The following is a 16595-nucleotide window of genomic DNA, read 5'->3' as shown; positions in this document are numbered from 1 at the left end:
CCAGGAATGACAGCATAATTATTTTTAGAGATGACTATAGCAGTAACTCAACATGACACGAGAGGCTGGAGAAACAGCAAGCCTGATTTAAACCAATGGAAAAGCCAGGAATGCAGAATGGAGACTGTTCTTAATGCACCATATTGCATCTGAACATTTTGTTCCTACCCATCTATCCAAAGCATGACGTTTTGCATTCCATATTAACATTCTGAAGACATTAAAGGATTCTTCAATTCCATGTTCATATGCTGTGTCAGAACACGCACTCTGACTGCTTAGAGAGATGCTACGTCTACCTTCTACTCATCCTCCCCCCTTCAGCCTCCTCACCATCCTCCTTCCCACTCCCAAAAAATCCCAGGGGCTATTTTTTATTGGTAGCATTATTTAGTTCAGCAGAAAGATGGTTACAAATATAGTTTGTGGGATTTGGACTTCACTTTGGATTTCTGCACTACCTCAGCTGTTATGCATATGTAGTGACTGCTAACAAATCATCACAGTATTACTTGATGTTCATATACAATTTCTCATCATCAAAGCACTTTAAAATTTCCCAGAGGTTCCACAAAATCTGGGAGAGAGAGAGAGAAAGAGCTATGGGCAAAAGCCTTTGTTTAGCATTGGTCTTAACATAAATCACAGCTAGTCCTTTCTGCTTAGCTCTACAGCAGGAATGCTGCAGTCTTCAGACTTAGGTCTGAAGTGCTAAACAATGCTAAATTGCCAATAACACATTTTCACTAAAAAGTATTTAAAATACTCTTTGTCATATGGACAGCTCTCTTCAAAAGTTCTGTTCTCACCTTTGAGTTCAAAACCAGGAAAATGGTGACATTAGCATAGTGTGCTGGGAGATGGATTTATGTATTAAAGGACATTTTGATTTCACAAAGTTTTGATAACAAAAAAAGTTGTATTTCATAGCAATAAAACAACAAAAGAACACAACCAGGAACCAAATTTTTATTTTTTTAAAGGTAAAACTAATAATGTTTCAGGAATTCCTTCAGTGTTCAAAGCAGAACAAGCTGTTTATAGCTGAAAGGAAGCTCACAGTAATTTCCTGGCCAGCACTGGAAAGAGCAACCAAGAAAACTTGGAAGTGAATCATTACAGAGCTCACTTCTCTTTATGACCCACCAAGGGGAACAATCTTTCTCAGTGCCCAGAGACCCAGTAAAAGACTCCGTCCACTTCAAACACTGAACCATTTCTTTACAGGAGCTCAGAGTCCACATGTGACTCGAACTCTGTAGAGCACACCCAGGCTGCTGGTGCCCAGGCACAGTACTGGATGTGGTCTTTAGCTGTGGGACCACTTCCCACTGACCAGCACATGGGAACGACCCTTCCAGCTGCACACTTGGACCCATGCCCACTGGGAGCAGCCCCTGCAAGTCAGGCACACCACCAAATCAGACCTTTTAGGAAAAATGGTACAAGCCATTTTATTTTTTTTTGATTGGACTGAGTCAGGCTTGCCAATTTTTTTCATTTACCACCATCAAAAAACAGGGATGAAATGAAACAAACTTTTTACTGAGTGGGAGACAAATATGAAAATGTAATGAATAGAACACTCTATACACTCTATTTCTCAAATATTCCTCTAAACATGTAATCCAATCCAGCCTTTACGCTTCAAAGCATGACTTGTACTTCACATGCTTTCTAGGGCACAGAGTTCTGTGACACAATAAATACAGGCCACAGTTCTGAAATGTAGATGTTAAACCGGTTCTTCTGAGGTCATTTATTTGGTTGAATTCCTTTTGAGTATGAAACATTCTCTAATGTCTGGAAAAAATATGGAAACATTCTCAGATGAAAGGTTACATGCATTCCATAAAAAATTCTCCTGAAATCTAAAGGAACTCTTCTTGGGAATGCTGAAGTGCAAACTCTTCATTTATGCAATTTTAATACAGTGGAAAGAAAGAAGTGTAAGCTATTAAGTGTGTTTTAAAGCTTAGGAAGCAAATTAAAATGAAATAACATACATATTATTAACGAATAGCTACAGTGAAAAGTGTGTAATTACATGTTAATTAAATTCTCTCCTTATTATATCTGCAGTGACTCAAAATGATGTTTCCTCTCTATGTATTCTCCTTGTAGCAACATTTCCTGAAAAAAACCATTGGTGTAAAGCAGAAACTGTTAAATATTTCACAACTGGAAGAATGAAAGAGAATGAAACTTCAACAGGTTTTTTTTTTTATGTTAGGATTTCTATTCAGAAATAAACTGAACTTCGACATGTTTTGATTCTGTATCCTTCTGTTTATAATCTTCAACTTAAGCCTAAACTAAACAACAACACTGGCAGAACACAGTAAATCTGAGGAACTGAGATGAACTACTTCTAGGTAAATGTTAACGGAACCACTTTCCTTTATACAGAAATAATTATGTTCAGGTAGGGAGCCAGCTCTGTGCGAGCCATCCCCTACTGCCCCATTCCTGTGAAATCCAGCATTGCCTTTCTTATCTGGCTATTTAGGAGTTTTTAATTTTTCTGTTCTCCGAGTCTAAGCTTCTTCCTGCGTTTGTAGCTTTTCATTTACGTCTGCCTGTAAAGAAAATCAGAAGAAAGAAGTGGTTATGATGGAGCTATCTTGGGCTGCACATTGTCTTTGTGGTTTTGACACACTGTAGTGCAGCAAGGCAGACATTATCCTACACACCTTCCTGTTTTGCAGACATAACGGTGTTCCAGCCTGGACTTATGTGATAACACGTTATCACATTGCCGTGCACAATCCCGATGTATGGCATGGCTGCCATCAGCAGGAAGTGATCTGGGACAGCCATTCCTCACGTAACCTTGTCTTGGGAGATAGGATAATTTGCCTGTATTCTCAGACAGCCTTTACCAACAGACACCAAACCAGAAAGATTGCTTTGGGATTTGGTTGTTGCCACTGTTTTCCTTTGCTGCAGATGTTTGTTCTCTAGTGTAATGTGTTTTATTGATACATTGCTGGAATTAGAAAGCATTACTGAAAATGAACAATAAGAAAACATACTTCTGTGATGCTGCTTGTCTGACTTAATTACAAGCAAAATTATGAATGTGTATCTCATTCTGGAAATTCAGACTTCTGTAGACATGGAGCATTTAATTTGGAATGTAGCATTTGTGGGGAAGGTACAAGGGTTGGGACATATTTTAGCGAAATCTTTGGCAGTGATAATGTTTAGCAATCTATGGCATTGGGAAATGTGGGATCACTGGATAAAGGGCCACAAATACTGGGGGTTTATAGGCAATTTACATATATTTCTCAATATCAGCATTCATTACTCCAAAAATACGAGACAGAAGGAGTGCAATGACTTTAAGAGTCACAAAGTTTTGCTCAGACAAGTGGAACAGGCTCAGAGGTCCTTTACAAACTCTGCATAAACTATTCCGAAACTTAAGAGTTGCATTCTTAATGGAATTCAGGCAATTTTAATAAAGCAAATGGATTTGTCCCAGAAACACACAACATTTTAGGGACTTTGTGTCTTGTCAGTCCTACAAATCCCTACCAGCGCTATTCTGCAATCTATCAACGGATGACGACAGTTAAAATGCTTTCAAAGTTCTCAGTAGCTCAGACTGGAACCAAAAGGCTGGAATTTCCCTCTCGATTTTGTACCTTTGCAGATGACCTTCACTACAGTCAATCCAACCTCAAGTATCACCAAATATGTCTTCACCCCTTTACATTATGTGTGTATATTTAGTTGTTCTGCTGTGGAACACTGATCCTGAGGCTAATCCTCTTCTACCCTCCTTCACTATGGCTGCTGCTGAGACCACTGAGTGATATCAGAATAAAAGTTATTTTCTAGACTCAGTTAGAGCAACAGCTGCCTTGTTAATGCATATGTTAAGACACAATGCAGACTGTGAAATCACAGTTCGCACATAACAAAAAAATGGTATGAGTTTGATCATGTATCAGGTAAAAATCTCATTATAAGATGACTTCAGAGGTCAAGAAACTGAGAAAACAGGTGAAAAACATACACTTGTGAAAGACTTAAAAACTGAAGGGAAATTATTCTCTGTGTATACACCCAGAGTTGCAAAATAAGAAAAAAATAAAGCCTTTTTCTCATCTGTGCAGTTTTTGTAAAGAAAAAACTCTTAGCACCAACAATGATGGCACATCAAAGTCAAGTGAAAACCAGGAATTTTATTTTTTTTCTACAGGTAGGGACAGGAATAAGACAACACAGGCCAGAGGTTCCCTCCTGTTTCTATAGATATGTTGAAATGGAGTATGAAATCAAACAGATAGATCTAATGATGGCATCATTATTCTTATCTATATTCTCCATTCATGTGTAGTCTATGTAAAAGAATTTATTGACATCACAATATTTTCAGATAATATTAGCTATTTCTTAAACTGCTGCTTGGTCAATAATGTCTAATGTGCTGTATCTAAAGTTCAAAGTGCCACCTGGTTGTTGCAAATAAGACCAAATTCCAGCAGTTCCTTGGTGGAACTCTGTTCTAGCCGGTTTGTTTTCAGTAATTTCTTATTTAAGTTCAGTTTCAATAGCTTCCTTCCCTTTCATGAACCCCACAGAAAGAAATCATGGACCCCTCAGGGTCTGTAACCCCCATACTGACATCTGATCTGTTCCATTGAGGCAGCTCTTGTACAGTCACGCGCCGACCAAACAAAGCCTAGAATTGGCATAAACCTGTTTTTTCTTACACAGATTGAAGGATGTGTAACACAGATGCATCCAACAATTTATATTAAGCACAGATTTCATGTACTCCATCACAGCAGCTGGTCCTGAACCTCTGAGAAGGAATTTTATCACTGACATCACCGAGAGCAGGATTTGGCCTGTGTTTCTTGACACATAGTAATGCTGAAGATATATGTTGTTATATTACTGAATATTTTTTATCTTATCTCATGTAAGCTGACTAAATTAGGAGTTATTTATAGAGGCTAATTCACATTTTTACAGCATATGGATGTGCTTTTTGCCAGCTTTAGCACGAATACAGTTTATATTCACTAAGGCTGGGCTAGCTAATTAACCATAGACAGAATTAGTGAATAGCTTTCTAGTAATAGTACCTCAAGGTTGCCAATAATTTCATTTGGGATTTCACACTCTGCAGACTTCTGATCTTCAGCAGTGATACCAGCCACAGCATCTGCCTCGGAGGACTCTGCCTCTGGACAGGGCTCTTCCAGGTAATCTTCCTGAGCAGATCCCTGGCAGCAACCACCCACAAGAAACACGCGAGTTAGAACATCATCCTGCCCTCCACGAGACCAAACAGCACCAGCCAAAGACATGCAACAATACATGGAGCTGCTTTTGGGAAGTGCTGCTCTGACAGGGACCAGCAGTCCCTGCGCTGCCCAGGCTGGCAGAGAGGTCCTGAGGTGATGAAGTTACAAGGGGGGAGAGCTCAGAGGTGATAAATTAAATAAATGTCCTCTGCTGACTGATTAATGCATTAAAAGTAATTTCATTCAATCTTAGAAGAGAATGCATGTTATATTCTGGAGAATAAATGTCATCAGTGACTGGGCTCCAAATGGGAATTCATAGGAAAATAGCTCACAAAAACCCCAAAATAAATTAAAAGGAACAAAACCCTAGACCTGAGATTCTGTCGCTGCAGCTGAGGAGGGAACTGCAGGTTGGTCAAGTCCAATCCCATCCTCCTGGTGCTAGAACAAAAAAAAAGAAAAAAGAAAAAGAGTAATTCAGGTTTAATCATTACTCAGAGGTTTCTTGCAGTTTTTTTAAAATGGAAATGAAATGGTTGGCAAGCAACAAAAAACAATACCTTTTCTGTTACTATCCAGGTGCTCAGAACTGGAATGCATTCTGAAAATTATTATAGATCAGCTTTAATTTCTAGCTGCCTCTCAAGGGGCCCTCTTTATAATAGTTGGAAAGAACAGATGATTTTCATAATTTCATAACACAACAGCTTCTTACTCATGTGGATAATTACATTCAGAAAATACGGTGCTTAGGTAACGTGCTGTCTTCCCAGTGCAAATTTGTCACCTCTGAACAGGGATCTTTTTGCAGTTCGGAATTGCAGGGCTCTGCCAAAGGAGTCAGCTGGAGTAAAGCTGTAGTGACACTGCATCAAGTAAGGCCCTAAGAAAAATATTTTAATATGTGACTATAATTTAAGAGCTGCTAATGGTCTGAGTTTTGCTGCTTCACATCGACTCGCTCCTTTGCTGAGAACATGGGAACCTCACTGGTATTGTGATGGTGTGTGAGCTGCAGCTCCAGGAATGCTCGGAGGGAATGGCTTTTCCCCCTCAGAGCAGCTGGATGAAGAGCCTAGTGCTCAGGTTCTCAGGAATGATGCAGAAGGCAGCCCCACGTCCTCTAAAGGGACAAGGTTTTGTGTCCTATTAAAAAAAAAAAAAAAAAAGGATGACATAGAACATATGTGCCAAACAGGGCGAAAAAAGGCATATCTGAACAAGCAAGGAACAGGGAATAACATTGAAATTGTATGTTTGGGGCCTCTGAAAGGGGAAATGCCCATTGAGAATACAAGGCAGATGTTCCAGTTCTGAGTCAGCGATTACAAACAGGATTTTGCTTGGATGGTGTAAGTAAACGACATTAATTCACATCAGGGTAATTGCAGCTCCCATAAATTAATTTCCTCATGCTTTTGAAATCATGGCTAGGTTGATATTTGGTTTATTTAGTTACTTGCTACAGTTACATATGCTGAAAATATCAAAGATTCTATGCATCTACAGAAGTGATAGCAAAAATTGAAAACAAAAAGTGAGACCTAGCCACTTTATTACATTAAAAATCTCTTTTGTAGTCCTAAAAGCTTTTTAGAACTTCTGTTTGGACACTGTCACTATCTTCAAGATTCCTTGTCATGTGTGAGCTCGCTAAAAAAAAAGGCAGACAGTATCTGCCCATGTTTATAAGAACCCAAAAGGCTGACAGAAATATTTGCAGATAATAAGTGGGGAGGAAAACAGGTTTATAGAAGCATTTTCCTCTATTGCTTGTAATTCAAATTTTCAGCACTGTGTTAGTGCCTACGGACTCACAAAAGGAATAGCTAGAAAGTTTGGGTTTTGCAACAAAATTAAAAAGTTGAGCTAAACTGTATTTTTGCTAAAATAAAAAGATTCTTTGTTTTCAAATTCTATTTTTTTAAACTAGAGCTTTTTTGATTTAGCAGCTATATCCATTTTCTCTGATTTCTTACCTTATATTTTCTTATTAAAATATTAGCTGAACTAGATGAGAATTCACAATTACTTTCTGCTTCCTTAAAGCAGTATTTTTTGGTTAGTTAGTTACCTATTCACTCAAAATATTTTCTTTATTTAGACTAAATCATTATTACATTTATTCCATCTGGTCCAAATTCGAAAAAAAAAAAAAAAAGACCCGGTTTTTAGAATCAGTTCCAAGCTGATCAAACACGTTTTTGTAGCATGGATAAGATTTTCAGAGGTTCTGTTTTTTTAGAATAATATTTTTACTTCACTGCGTCTTTTTACAGAGAGCCATTCTTTAGTCATCTGTTCCATGTCTAATAATAACCCTTGGATCATTAAGAAATAACTAAATTACAGCAGAACTAGTCTCTTTAATGAGCCATAATAGTCCCAACATTCAGCCAAAAGTTTTTTTTTAAAAGACTGTGCAACTTCAATGTAGAATATGAAGCATTTTGTTTAGTAATAAGAAGTTTATGAGCAGCTCTACAGTTTACAGCCAAAATATAGTGACCTAAAAATGCCATTCTGCATTGCTGCTTCCTATACATTGTGTCCTTAACAAGTCCAGGGGAAAATTAGAACGAATGAATTGTGGTGAGAGCCCGAAGCCAACAAACGTATTTAAATGAATCCTTCTGATGCAATACTTTCCTTTAAAAAACACAATTAAGTCTTTGTGTTTCCTTTGAACAAAACCTCATGTTTAATAGCACCAATGGCTCTGTAGTAAAATCTATTTAAAAACAGAGAAGGAGACACAGTAAGTTTTATACAGTTACAGTGGCTTTAAAAAAATGTTGCTGGTTTCTGAAGTCCGAGTAAATTTATGGTGAATTACTTCCACTGACCTACATTAAAAACTTAATCCTCCTTTTTTTAATTCCTGAAGATTTGTCATTATGTGAGCATTATTCACTGTGACAAAGATGTATTACTCAAAGTGTCCTCTTGAATCAATATAACTATCGAAATGTGAGGAACAGTTTGGCACGATGATAATGCCTTAAAATTAATTGGCAATATTTTCCTGCACACTGTGGTCCGGTGGGTCCATGGGAATTCAGACATAAAGGAATTGTGAAGCAATCGCACAAACGTAGCTGGCATATCAGTGTCAGCTGCTCTGAAAGAGCTGGAGGGAGAATTAAGTGCAATATTCCTATTAATTCCTGGGTGTGGTGGGGTGCCAAAAGGCCACTTGAACCCAGACAAGTTGGAGCAGGCTGGAGGCTGAGCTGACACCCAGCAGAGGTTGGTTGGGAAGTGTCGTTCAGCATCACCTTCACTTTCCCACCCCAGTTATATCAGGTTGGCTGAGAACTGCAGGCACTGCTCTCCATGGACAGCCCTATGTCACAACTCCACTCTGGAATTCTTTCTAGCACAAGTGTGCATAAAGAGACTGAAGTATAAAAAGTGTAGTGTTGTTCTGTACATAAAACCACATACTTTTCTTGTTGTTCATGGCTAGCAAATTGCCTTTTTACAAATGTAGGCAGAGAAAAGATAATAAAATAGTACACAAGAAAATTTCTAAAACAGGATAATGGCAGAAAAGAAGATTGGTAAAGCATTCTAATAGATGAGTTCCACAGATGTGGTAGTTATTACAAAATTAGCTTTGCATAACTTACCAATATACCATTACATTTCCCCCCAGATGTTATCTGTTACTTAAATTAATTTTGCTTAAGTTACTATTATTGCAGATTTTATCCACGCTGTGTTTTATTATTTAAGTTTCTGTGGCATAAAACAAGCCCTGGCTGATAGCATTACTTTTAATAATATATATAAGAGGTTTTAGTATTATAGAAATGGCTGCTGGGTATATCTTAATAGTCATAGCACAGAACGTCTGCTCTCAAAATATTATGTAGATTAAAACCAGCTATTTACTTACACTCTAATTCAAGTCATTGGAAAGGTTTGCAGTTTTTATGTACATGGTATGAAAGGAAACAATCTACTTCAGGAATAAATATCAGAGTTTGGAAATTAGCAAAGCTAAGGTCAAGGTCAGTTTGGATTTACTAACATACTTGCTGAAAATGAGAATTTAGAGTTTATGTTTACTTATTTCATAAACAAGAAAAGAGACTGAGGGGGTGGTGCATTTACCTCTAATACATGGTTTTTGTATCACAGAAACATTTTGAAACCACCTTCTAAGCTTAATATTATCTGAAATTCTGTACTCCTTTCCACACAGTCTTAACACAAATTCTCTGCAGTTAATCTTACCAAACATAGGAAAATAATTATTTATAAGGACTGAAAAAAAAAAAAATCCCATGTTCAGCATGGGCCATTTCTAAAGCCTTGTAACATCTTTCAAAGCCTTTCCATGGATATGGATTTGATTTTATATGAATGGCAGATGCATTTTAAAAAGGGAGTTCTTTGTGTTTTATTCTCTATATTCATATCACCTCCGTAGTTTCCAATTGTAGGCCACAGGATCCTGTGCTACCAGGGACCTCCACAGATTTCTCTCATATATATGTGAGATTTGCTATCAAACAAACTCTGTAACACAGGATTTACATTAGTTTGCTATTCATGCTGAGCTTGCCCAGCCACACTCCTACAAATGTGCTGAATTTCAGCAGCTGGAACAAAAGGCACTTACAAGAGATGGTTTGTTTAGGTGCCTGTATTTCATGTGGTTGGATTTGAATGAATACCTAATGAACAGAGATGCACTGACTCAAACCAGGCAGCCTTTTTTCATCCTTCCTCTTTAACCTGCCAGCGTATGCAAACACAACAAATCCCCACCCCACCTGCCTGTTGGGGCATTGCCCACCAGCATTCCCACAGGAGGCTCCTGGGAGGCTGCCGGTACCTCCACAAATACATTGGCCATCCTATTTTGCAGCAACACTACACATAAGGATTTTAGGAAGTGCTCAAAAACTTAATCCAGATTATTTTATCGCTGTAGTGTGGCAAAGATGGCAGAGCTTCCTTCTAAATGCCCTCACTGTATGCAATTGTATTAATATTAAAAGTAGAATTAAGATCAATGAGGGCCTAAAATTCTGCCTCTGAAGTATGTTCCCGAGTTGCTAATGATGCACATGGAAATTCTGTGTGCATGTTCCTGGGCAGGAGTTTTCAAAACGCTATTCCTAAATGAGACAGAAGTTCAGTGAGTCAAAAGTAGGCATTATGCTCTTTTTCCTGCATTTCAAAACCTAAGTTAATATGTTTTAAAGAGAGTTTTCCATGTTCCTGAGCTGAGATGTGAATCGACTTTGTTGACAATACATTAGTAATTAATCTAGTCCAAAATAGCTATCTGAAGCAATTTGGTGCCTACATTGACAAAACAGGATCTCCTCCTCCCCCCAGGAAGCTGTAAATCAGTCAGTGACATCTGGCCTCAAGGACATCAGAGTCATCTGAAATGTGGTAATTTATATTAATGAACACCAATATTAAATTTTAAATAAAAAGAATTTGCTACTGCCGTTATGTTTACATAAGAAATATTATTTATAGCTTGTGTTCCTCCTTTCTTACATTTTGCCCATAAATTATTGTAAGGAAACACACTGTCACAGTTATAAATATTTTTCCTTGGAGTTAAAGCTTTTACATATCCTCTTACTGTTTTCAGTAACTATATGAGGGCAACAACCAGGATTTTCTTTCTACTCCAGGAACTGCTGCCAATTTTAATGCTTGACTGAGTAGAAAAGGGTGCTTCTACAAAAACAACCAAAGCCTTCCTCTCTAGAGATATCTAAATGCAGAATGCCCTTAATACCTAGATTCTGTAAGAATATCCTAACATACCAGAAACAAAAAAAAATACTGATTTTACTAGGCTGCAGTTGTCTTCTACTGCTTTTACCAAGCTTCCAGTTATTACTGCCAATTTTCAGATTATTTAGAAAGACAAAATAAAAGGCATAAAAAAAAAAATCCTCAGTTGGCTTTTATGCTGACGACACATCACTAAATGATTCACCTTGGAATGGTCACTCCAAATTCACATTGTATTTAGCATTGCCAAATCTCCTGGTGTTATGGGATTACAAGAGAATCTCAGCTTTCATTTAAAAATAAAGTTAGTGTCTAGCTCTTATGGTTGCAGAGCAAAGATTGAAAACATAAATCTTGAGAGCTCAAAAACTAGACTGCAAGGAAAAGGAACAAAACAACAATTATTTTAAAGTAACTCATGATTTTTTGACGATCTGTCTCATCATTTTAAATGCTCAAGGTTAATGAAAGCCTTTTAAAAATAATACATACATATTTTGGGGAGGAGTGAAACCTTTTTTTTAGTTCTTGAAAGCGCAGCTCTTGCATGTCAGGGCTCTTCAAAGCACCAACCCCCACTTTCCACTTCAAGGGCACCCAGAAAACAAGGAAAGAGCAGGCAGTTCCTATTCTGGCTGTAGAGTCATAACCAACAGGGATCTAAAGCCATTTAAAAAACCAAAAACCACAAACACCTTTCCTACAACAACCACCTATCTAGATCTACAAATATTTTTAAAAAATTAAGGCCCTTTTTCTTATTCATGTGATCACATGAGAAAACCATAAAAGTGAGTTCTGTTGAACCCAATGAACAACAGGAATTCTAATATTTTGGTGGCATCCACCTTATCAGGTTGGAGATTTACATTTCCTTGTCGTACATCTCTTTTTCCAAATAATTTAATGAGGAAAGATCTGATATGAATGCTGAAAGTGTTATGAAAAAAAATGTGAAAGCACACTTGGCCAGATGCATCTCGGTACCTCTTTCTGGGACCAGGCTTCAAACATGTTATAAACATTTGCTGTAATTTCATACTCTCAGAAAAACAATTTGCATGAGACCGTGTGCATTTGGCAACAAAATGGCCTGTAAGAATTAAATTGCTTAGGGGGCTGGTATTCATCACACCTGCTTTGGGGGCTTTGTCAACCCCCTAAACTCTTCCTTGTAGGAAGTGCAAAGATGATTCCCTCTCCTGAGAGACAGTCAGAGCAAGTCAGATGAATTAAGAACCCAACAGTTGCTTAATGTACCTGCCCTGGACCACAGCAGGCACAGCCTGCTGCCTCCCCTTTCCCCTAGGGGAACCTAGGAAAGCTGGCTTCCTCACCCAGGCTCCCTGGTTTGCCTGGTGCTGGGAAATATGAAATATTCCTGTTTTTAATTGAAATCATCATTGTAGGGACTCAGCAAAGATTACCAGCACCAGACTATCCTGGACTGCTTTTTTCCAGGTGTTACATCCAAGATGCAGCAATATCTCACCAACTCCTACTGTTCCACAGGGTCAGCCCTAAGACTCCCAAAAACGCAGATGTGCCTGTTTCCAGCACATGTGAATCTCCAGTGTCACTCATGCTGTGCACACACCAGTTAAAAGCAGCACGTGCTCCTGAAGCTGTGTGTTACTCCACCAGGTTTCTCCAAGTTCAGCAAGAACAGACTTAAGGCTTTATCCAAACTGGATACACTGTACAGGAAAGAAAGGCACAAAGAAGATTCCAAAAACCTGGGAAAACTTGAAAAACTTCACCTTTTATAGTAAAAGGGGTTCAAGAAATGACTGGGAGCTCTTGCTGAGAATGTCTGACAGCAGAAAACTAATATTTTGCTGTTGATACAGTAAAGCACAGTCACTGCCTGATGCTGGAAGAGGTTCCACCTCCTGCCTCTGCCTGCCACTGCTCTTGGACAGCCTTCCCTTCCTACCTACTTCCTCAGAAACCAGCCTTTTCTCCATGCAACACTGGTCATGGACAAGCCCCTCACACAACTGCCCCATGCTCTGTGCATTCTTTCAGTACCAAAAGCCAGAGGAACAAGCTCCCTCCAAACTCCTCTCAGACATCAGGTGCATTAGATGTGGATAGGCTGGTCTATATTGATTCACCCCCAGCTGATGCTACAGAAAATAGCTGCACTACCATTTAAAAGGTTGCATTAAAAAAAAAAAAACAAAAAACAAGCCAACACAACCTAAGGAATATTGATCCAGAGCTAAGAGGGGGGAAAAAACTGCTCATGCAATTTAAAAAATACAATATAGATTTTAAAAAAAAAAAAATGCCACATTAGAAAACTTTTCAGAATATATGGCCACATAAAAATGGGGAGCTTGTGTTCTTTGTTATTAGACCTAAAACATAAGGTCTTTGCCTGAGTGTGTAAGTTTCTGTTAAAACAACAATTTGTCCTGTGGACTGTAAATTCAATTACTGTTTTTATTGGAATCACATTTTGCTTTGGAAACAATCATGCAGAAAAACAACCAGTAACTTAGACATCTTAAAAACATCTCAAAACAGGCATGGCTCTGAAAACAAATCAGTTATGGTAATTCTTCTTCTGTGAACTGCAAGGGTTTTTAAATCCATTTACATATTTTTAATTAACACCTAGTTAAAAAAAAAATCTTACTGTAGGTCATTTTAATCACAAATGGGAAAACAAATTTGTTTATCAGAAAATTGATTTGACACTATTTTAGGGACTTATTTTTCATGTTTTTATCATAAAAATTAAGTTATTAACATACATTTCCCAATTTGGGAGTGCAGAAGCAAGCCAGTTTTTCTCTGAAATTTCAGAGTTACAGTTTTCAGTTACCTCTCTATGTGAAACTAGTCTACTTTAACACCAGTATATTTGATCAGCACACACAAAACCCCCACATAAGTTTAAGATACTGGTACTTCTTTACAACTCCATTTCTATATAACTTGGATCTAAGCAGCATTCTAACCACAGCCTGTTAGTAAAAAGAAACCACTCCTTCCTTACGTGACACTTGGATTTCACACCCCATTGCAAACAGGCTCTCCTTGTAACGTCCGTGTTCATAAATCTGTTTATGCTGCCCCTCAGCCTGAGTGCCCGTGTTTGCTTTAGCTCTTCCTGCAACACTGTCAGTCACCTTAAATAAAAATGCAGCTGTGGGTCGGGGCAGGGTTAGTCTGGTGAACACAAGAGTTAATCAAAGCTTTGCCTCCTAGGCACAGCTTGGCTTGATGGGTGATTTGAAACCTGGTACTAAAGTTTCCTCTTGGCAAACTGCCAAAGCCAACCACACCTTGGATGATGTGAGGTTGTTTTTGAGAAGGTAACATCTCCTTACAGAATATCTCCTCCCACTTTGACTTGGAAGGTTTCTGAGAACAGTCATTTCCATTTCTGTTGGGGCATGAAATGGTTTCTGCTGAAAAAGAGCATAAATCTCATTCTGCTTTGACTTGTTGGGAAGCTCATGACAAATCGTATAATCCACTGTGGATTTTTAGAATTTGTTCAAACAATGCATGAGAAGAAACAAACATTTCTACCCATTAATTTCTCTCCAATTAAAACCCAAACAAACAACACTCACTTAACTCCTTATCCCTTATAAATTCTGTTAACTGCATCTTCTAGAAAATTACCACACATCCAAGTCACAGATCCAACAAAAATCTGACATTTGTTCAAAGGCTTCCACAATCATACAGAATTCTAACACAAATCAGAATCGAGAGCAAATGATTCAAACTTTGAAATTAAAATCTTGAGTCGTCCATAGACTAAGTGAATCCAAAGGGTACTGATTGAGCTGTACACTGCAGTCTTTCCTCTCCCTCCCTCATGCTTTGTCTTTCTGAGAAACTGTTCTACAAAAATAGGCAAAGAAAATGTGGTCATGAAATTTGCACACAGTTTGCCTGATGAGATAAGGATGATGTGTCAGCTTGTGATGGAAAAAAAATGAAACAATGATGTCAAAGGGTTTTATTTATTCCTTTCAGCAGCACCTTTTCCCTGGCAACTTTCCTAAATAGCAATGTCATAAGTACTTAGAGGGAGCAAGCACCAAAGAGCAGCATCTTCTCTTGAGAATGCAAAGCCATACCCAGAAATACTTCCTTACCTACAGCAGGCTATAATCCCTTGCTCCAGCTAGACAAAATGTCATATATCCCAGGTCCTTCTATCATATGATTCTTCATTTTGATTTTAACATTTGGCAGAATGTGAAGCAACACTCACCCCTGTTACTGGGTTTGTGTTTTTATGTTGGCCAGAAATATTCACTTGTGCACCAAAACAGTCTTTCTCCAGCTGACACAGTCCATACACACACACATATATATATATACACACACACACATATGTCTGTAACTGCTAATTGTTGTTTAAGCCCGGAAGGACCAAAGATAAAAAAAAAAACCCAAAACCAAAGTTTTTTAAAGGAGTCAATACCAAGAGCTGAAAAGAGAAAAGACTCTACTAGAGACCCTAAAGGGAAAAGACCTTTCCAAGTATGATAGACAAATTTTCAGGAAAGTCCCTCTGCACACACTATCTTCACATTTATAGGACTGACTGGTTTAAGTGCTCTTTGCAGGTGTTCACTGTATCATGTGTACACCCTAATAAATCATACTGGATGCACAACTCCATGTGGAGGAAATAGAGCTGATAGGAGGTGCCTTTGAAAAACTTGGCCCCGGGACCAGAGACAGGTTATTATTCCAAGACAACAAATAATAGATATATTTCTCTCTCAGTGGTAAATTAGTCTCAAAGCAACACGCTCCATCAGAGAAAAGACCTTAAGGCGCTCTTATAATATAAGCAATAGCCAATTTGAACACTTTAACTGGATTTTTTTACAGCCCTAAAATTATTAAAATCATGAGCTTTAAATAATTATATTTCAACCACTGTTTTACTAGTTCTCTCCCTACCTTCTCTGATTTTAATTTTCTCACTTGTCAGCATGTCTTGGCAGCGAGAACAAGAAAGACCTCAAACCTTTGCTGATTGCTTTCCATGCAATCTGATTTCTATAAATTAGAAGTTGCTGATGGGGAAGCAGACAGCAGTACCCTTTGATCAAGATACACATCTTGATCTCTTTTATCATTTTTAAAAAAACCAATAATATTACAACAAAAAAAAATCATCATACAAGCTTTTCGATCAAAGTGTGTCACTGTCTGCTTCCCAGTCAACATACTGCCAGTAAATTGGCAAGGTGCCCAGAACGCGCAGGCAGCAGCTGGTGGGTTTGATTACCATCTGTATAGCCACTAATGTATAAAATATTGTGTCTCCATCTAGTGGGCATCTGCATTTCACAGGAAATCTGAAAATGGGTTGGAGCCACTTCCGTGGGTGGCAGAAGGAGCTTCACTAGACTCCCCGCCAGCAGAACTGGGCTCTGAAGCTGTGTTGCATTGGAAAGCCATCAGAAACAAGAAAGGCTTTGGGGCTCCTGGCAACCCTGTGCTGGCACTTGTCCTTGAAATTGTGTTTTCTCCAGAAGCATTCATAAAACAATTATTCCTGTTCTC

The 16595-nt window shown here is 38.2% G+C and overlaps 1 protein-coding gene across 1 annotated transcript in view; it reads right to left on the bottom strand.

Moving 5' to 3' along the window:
* Positions 1-590: 590 nt before the first annotated feature.
* The window catches only part of CABCOCO1 (ciliary associated calcium binding coiled-coil 1), a 52829-nt gene continuing 36824 nt past the window's right edge, over positions 591-16595 (bottom strand). Inside the window, exons 6-8 of the mRNA XM_032695281.1 lie at positions 5643-5711; positions 5106-5246; positions 591-2579 (exon numbers count right to left, since the gene is read on the bottom strand). Coding sequence (XP_032551172.1) covers positions 2538-2579; positions 5106-5246; positions 5643-5711 — 252 coding nt within the window. The 3' untranslated portion in view covers positions 591-2537. The remainder of the gene's footprint in view (positions 2580-5105; positions 5247-5642; positions 5712-16595) is intronic.

This window comes from Chiroxiphia lanceolata, chromosome 8 (genome assembly GCF_009829145.1).
Source record: "Chiroxiphia lanceolata isolate bChiLan1 chromosome 8, bChiLan1.pri, whole genome shotgun sequence".
Taxonomy (NCBI): Eukaryota; Metazoa; Chordata; class Aves; order Passeriformes; family Pipridae; genus Chiroxiphia; species Chiroxiphia lanceolata.
This window is presented reverse-complemented; position numbering and strand designations above follow the sequence as displayed.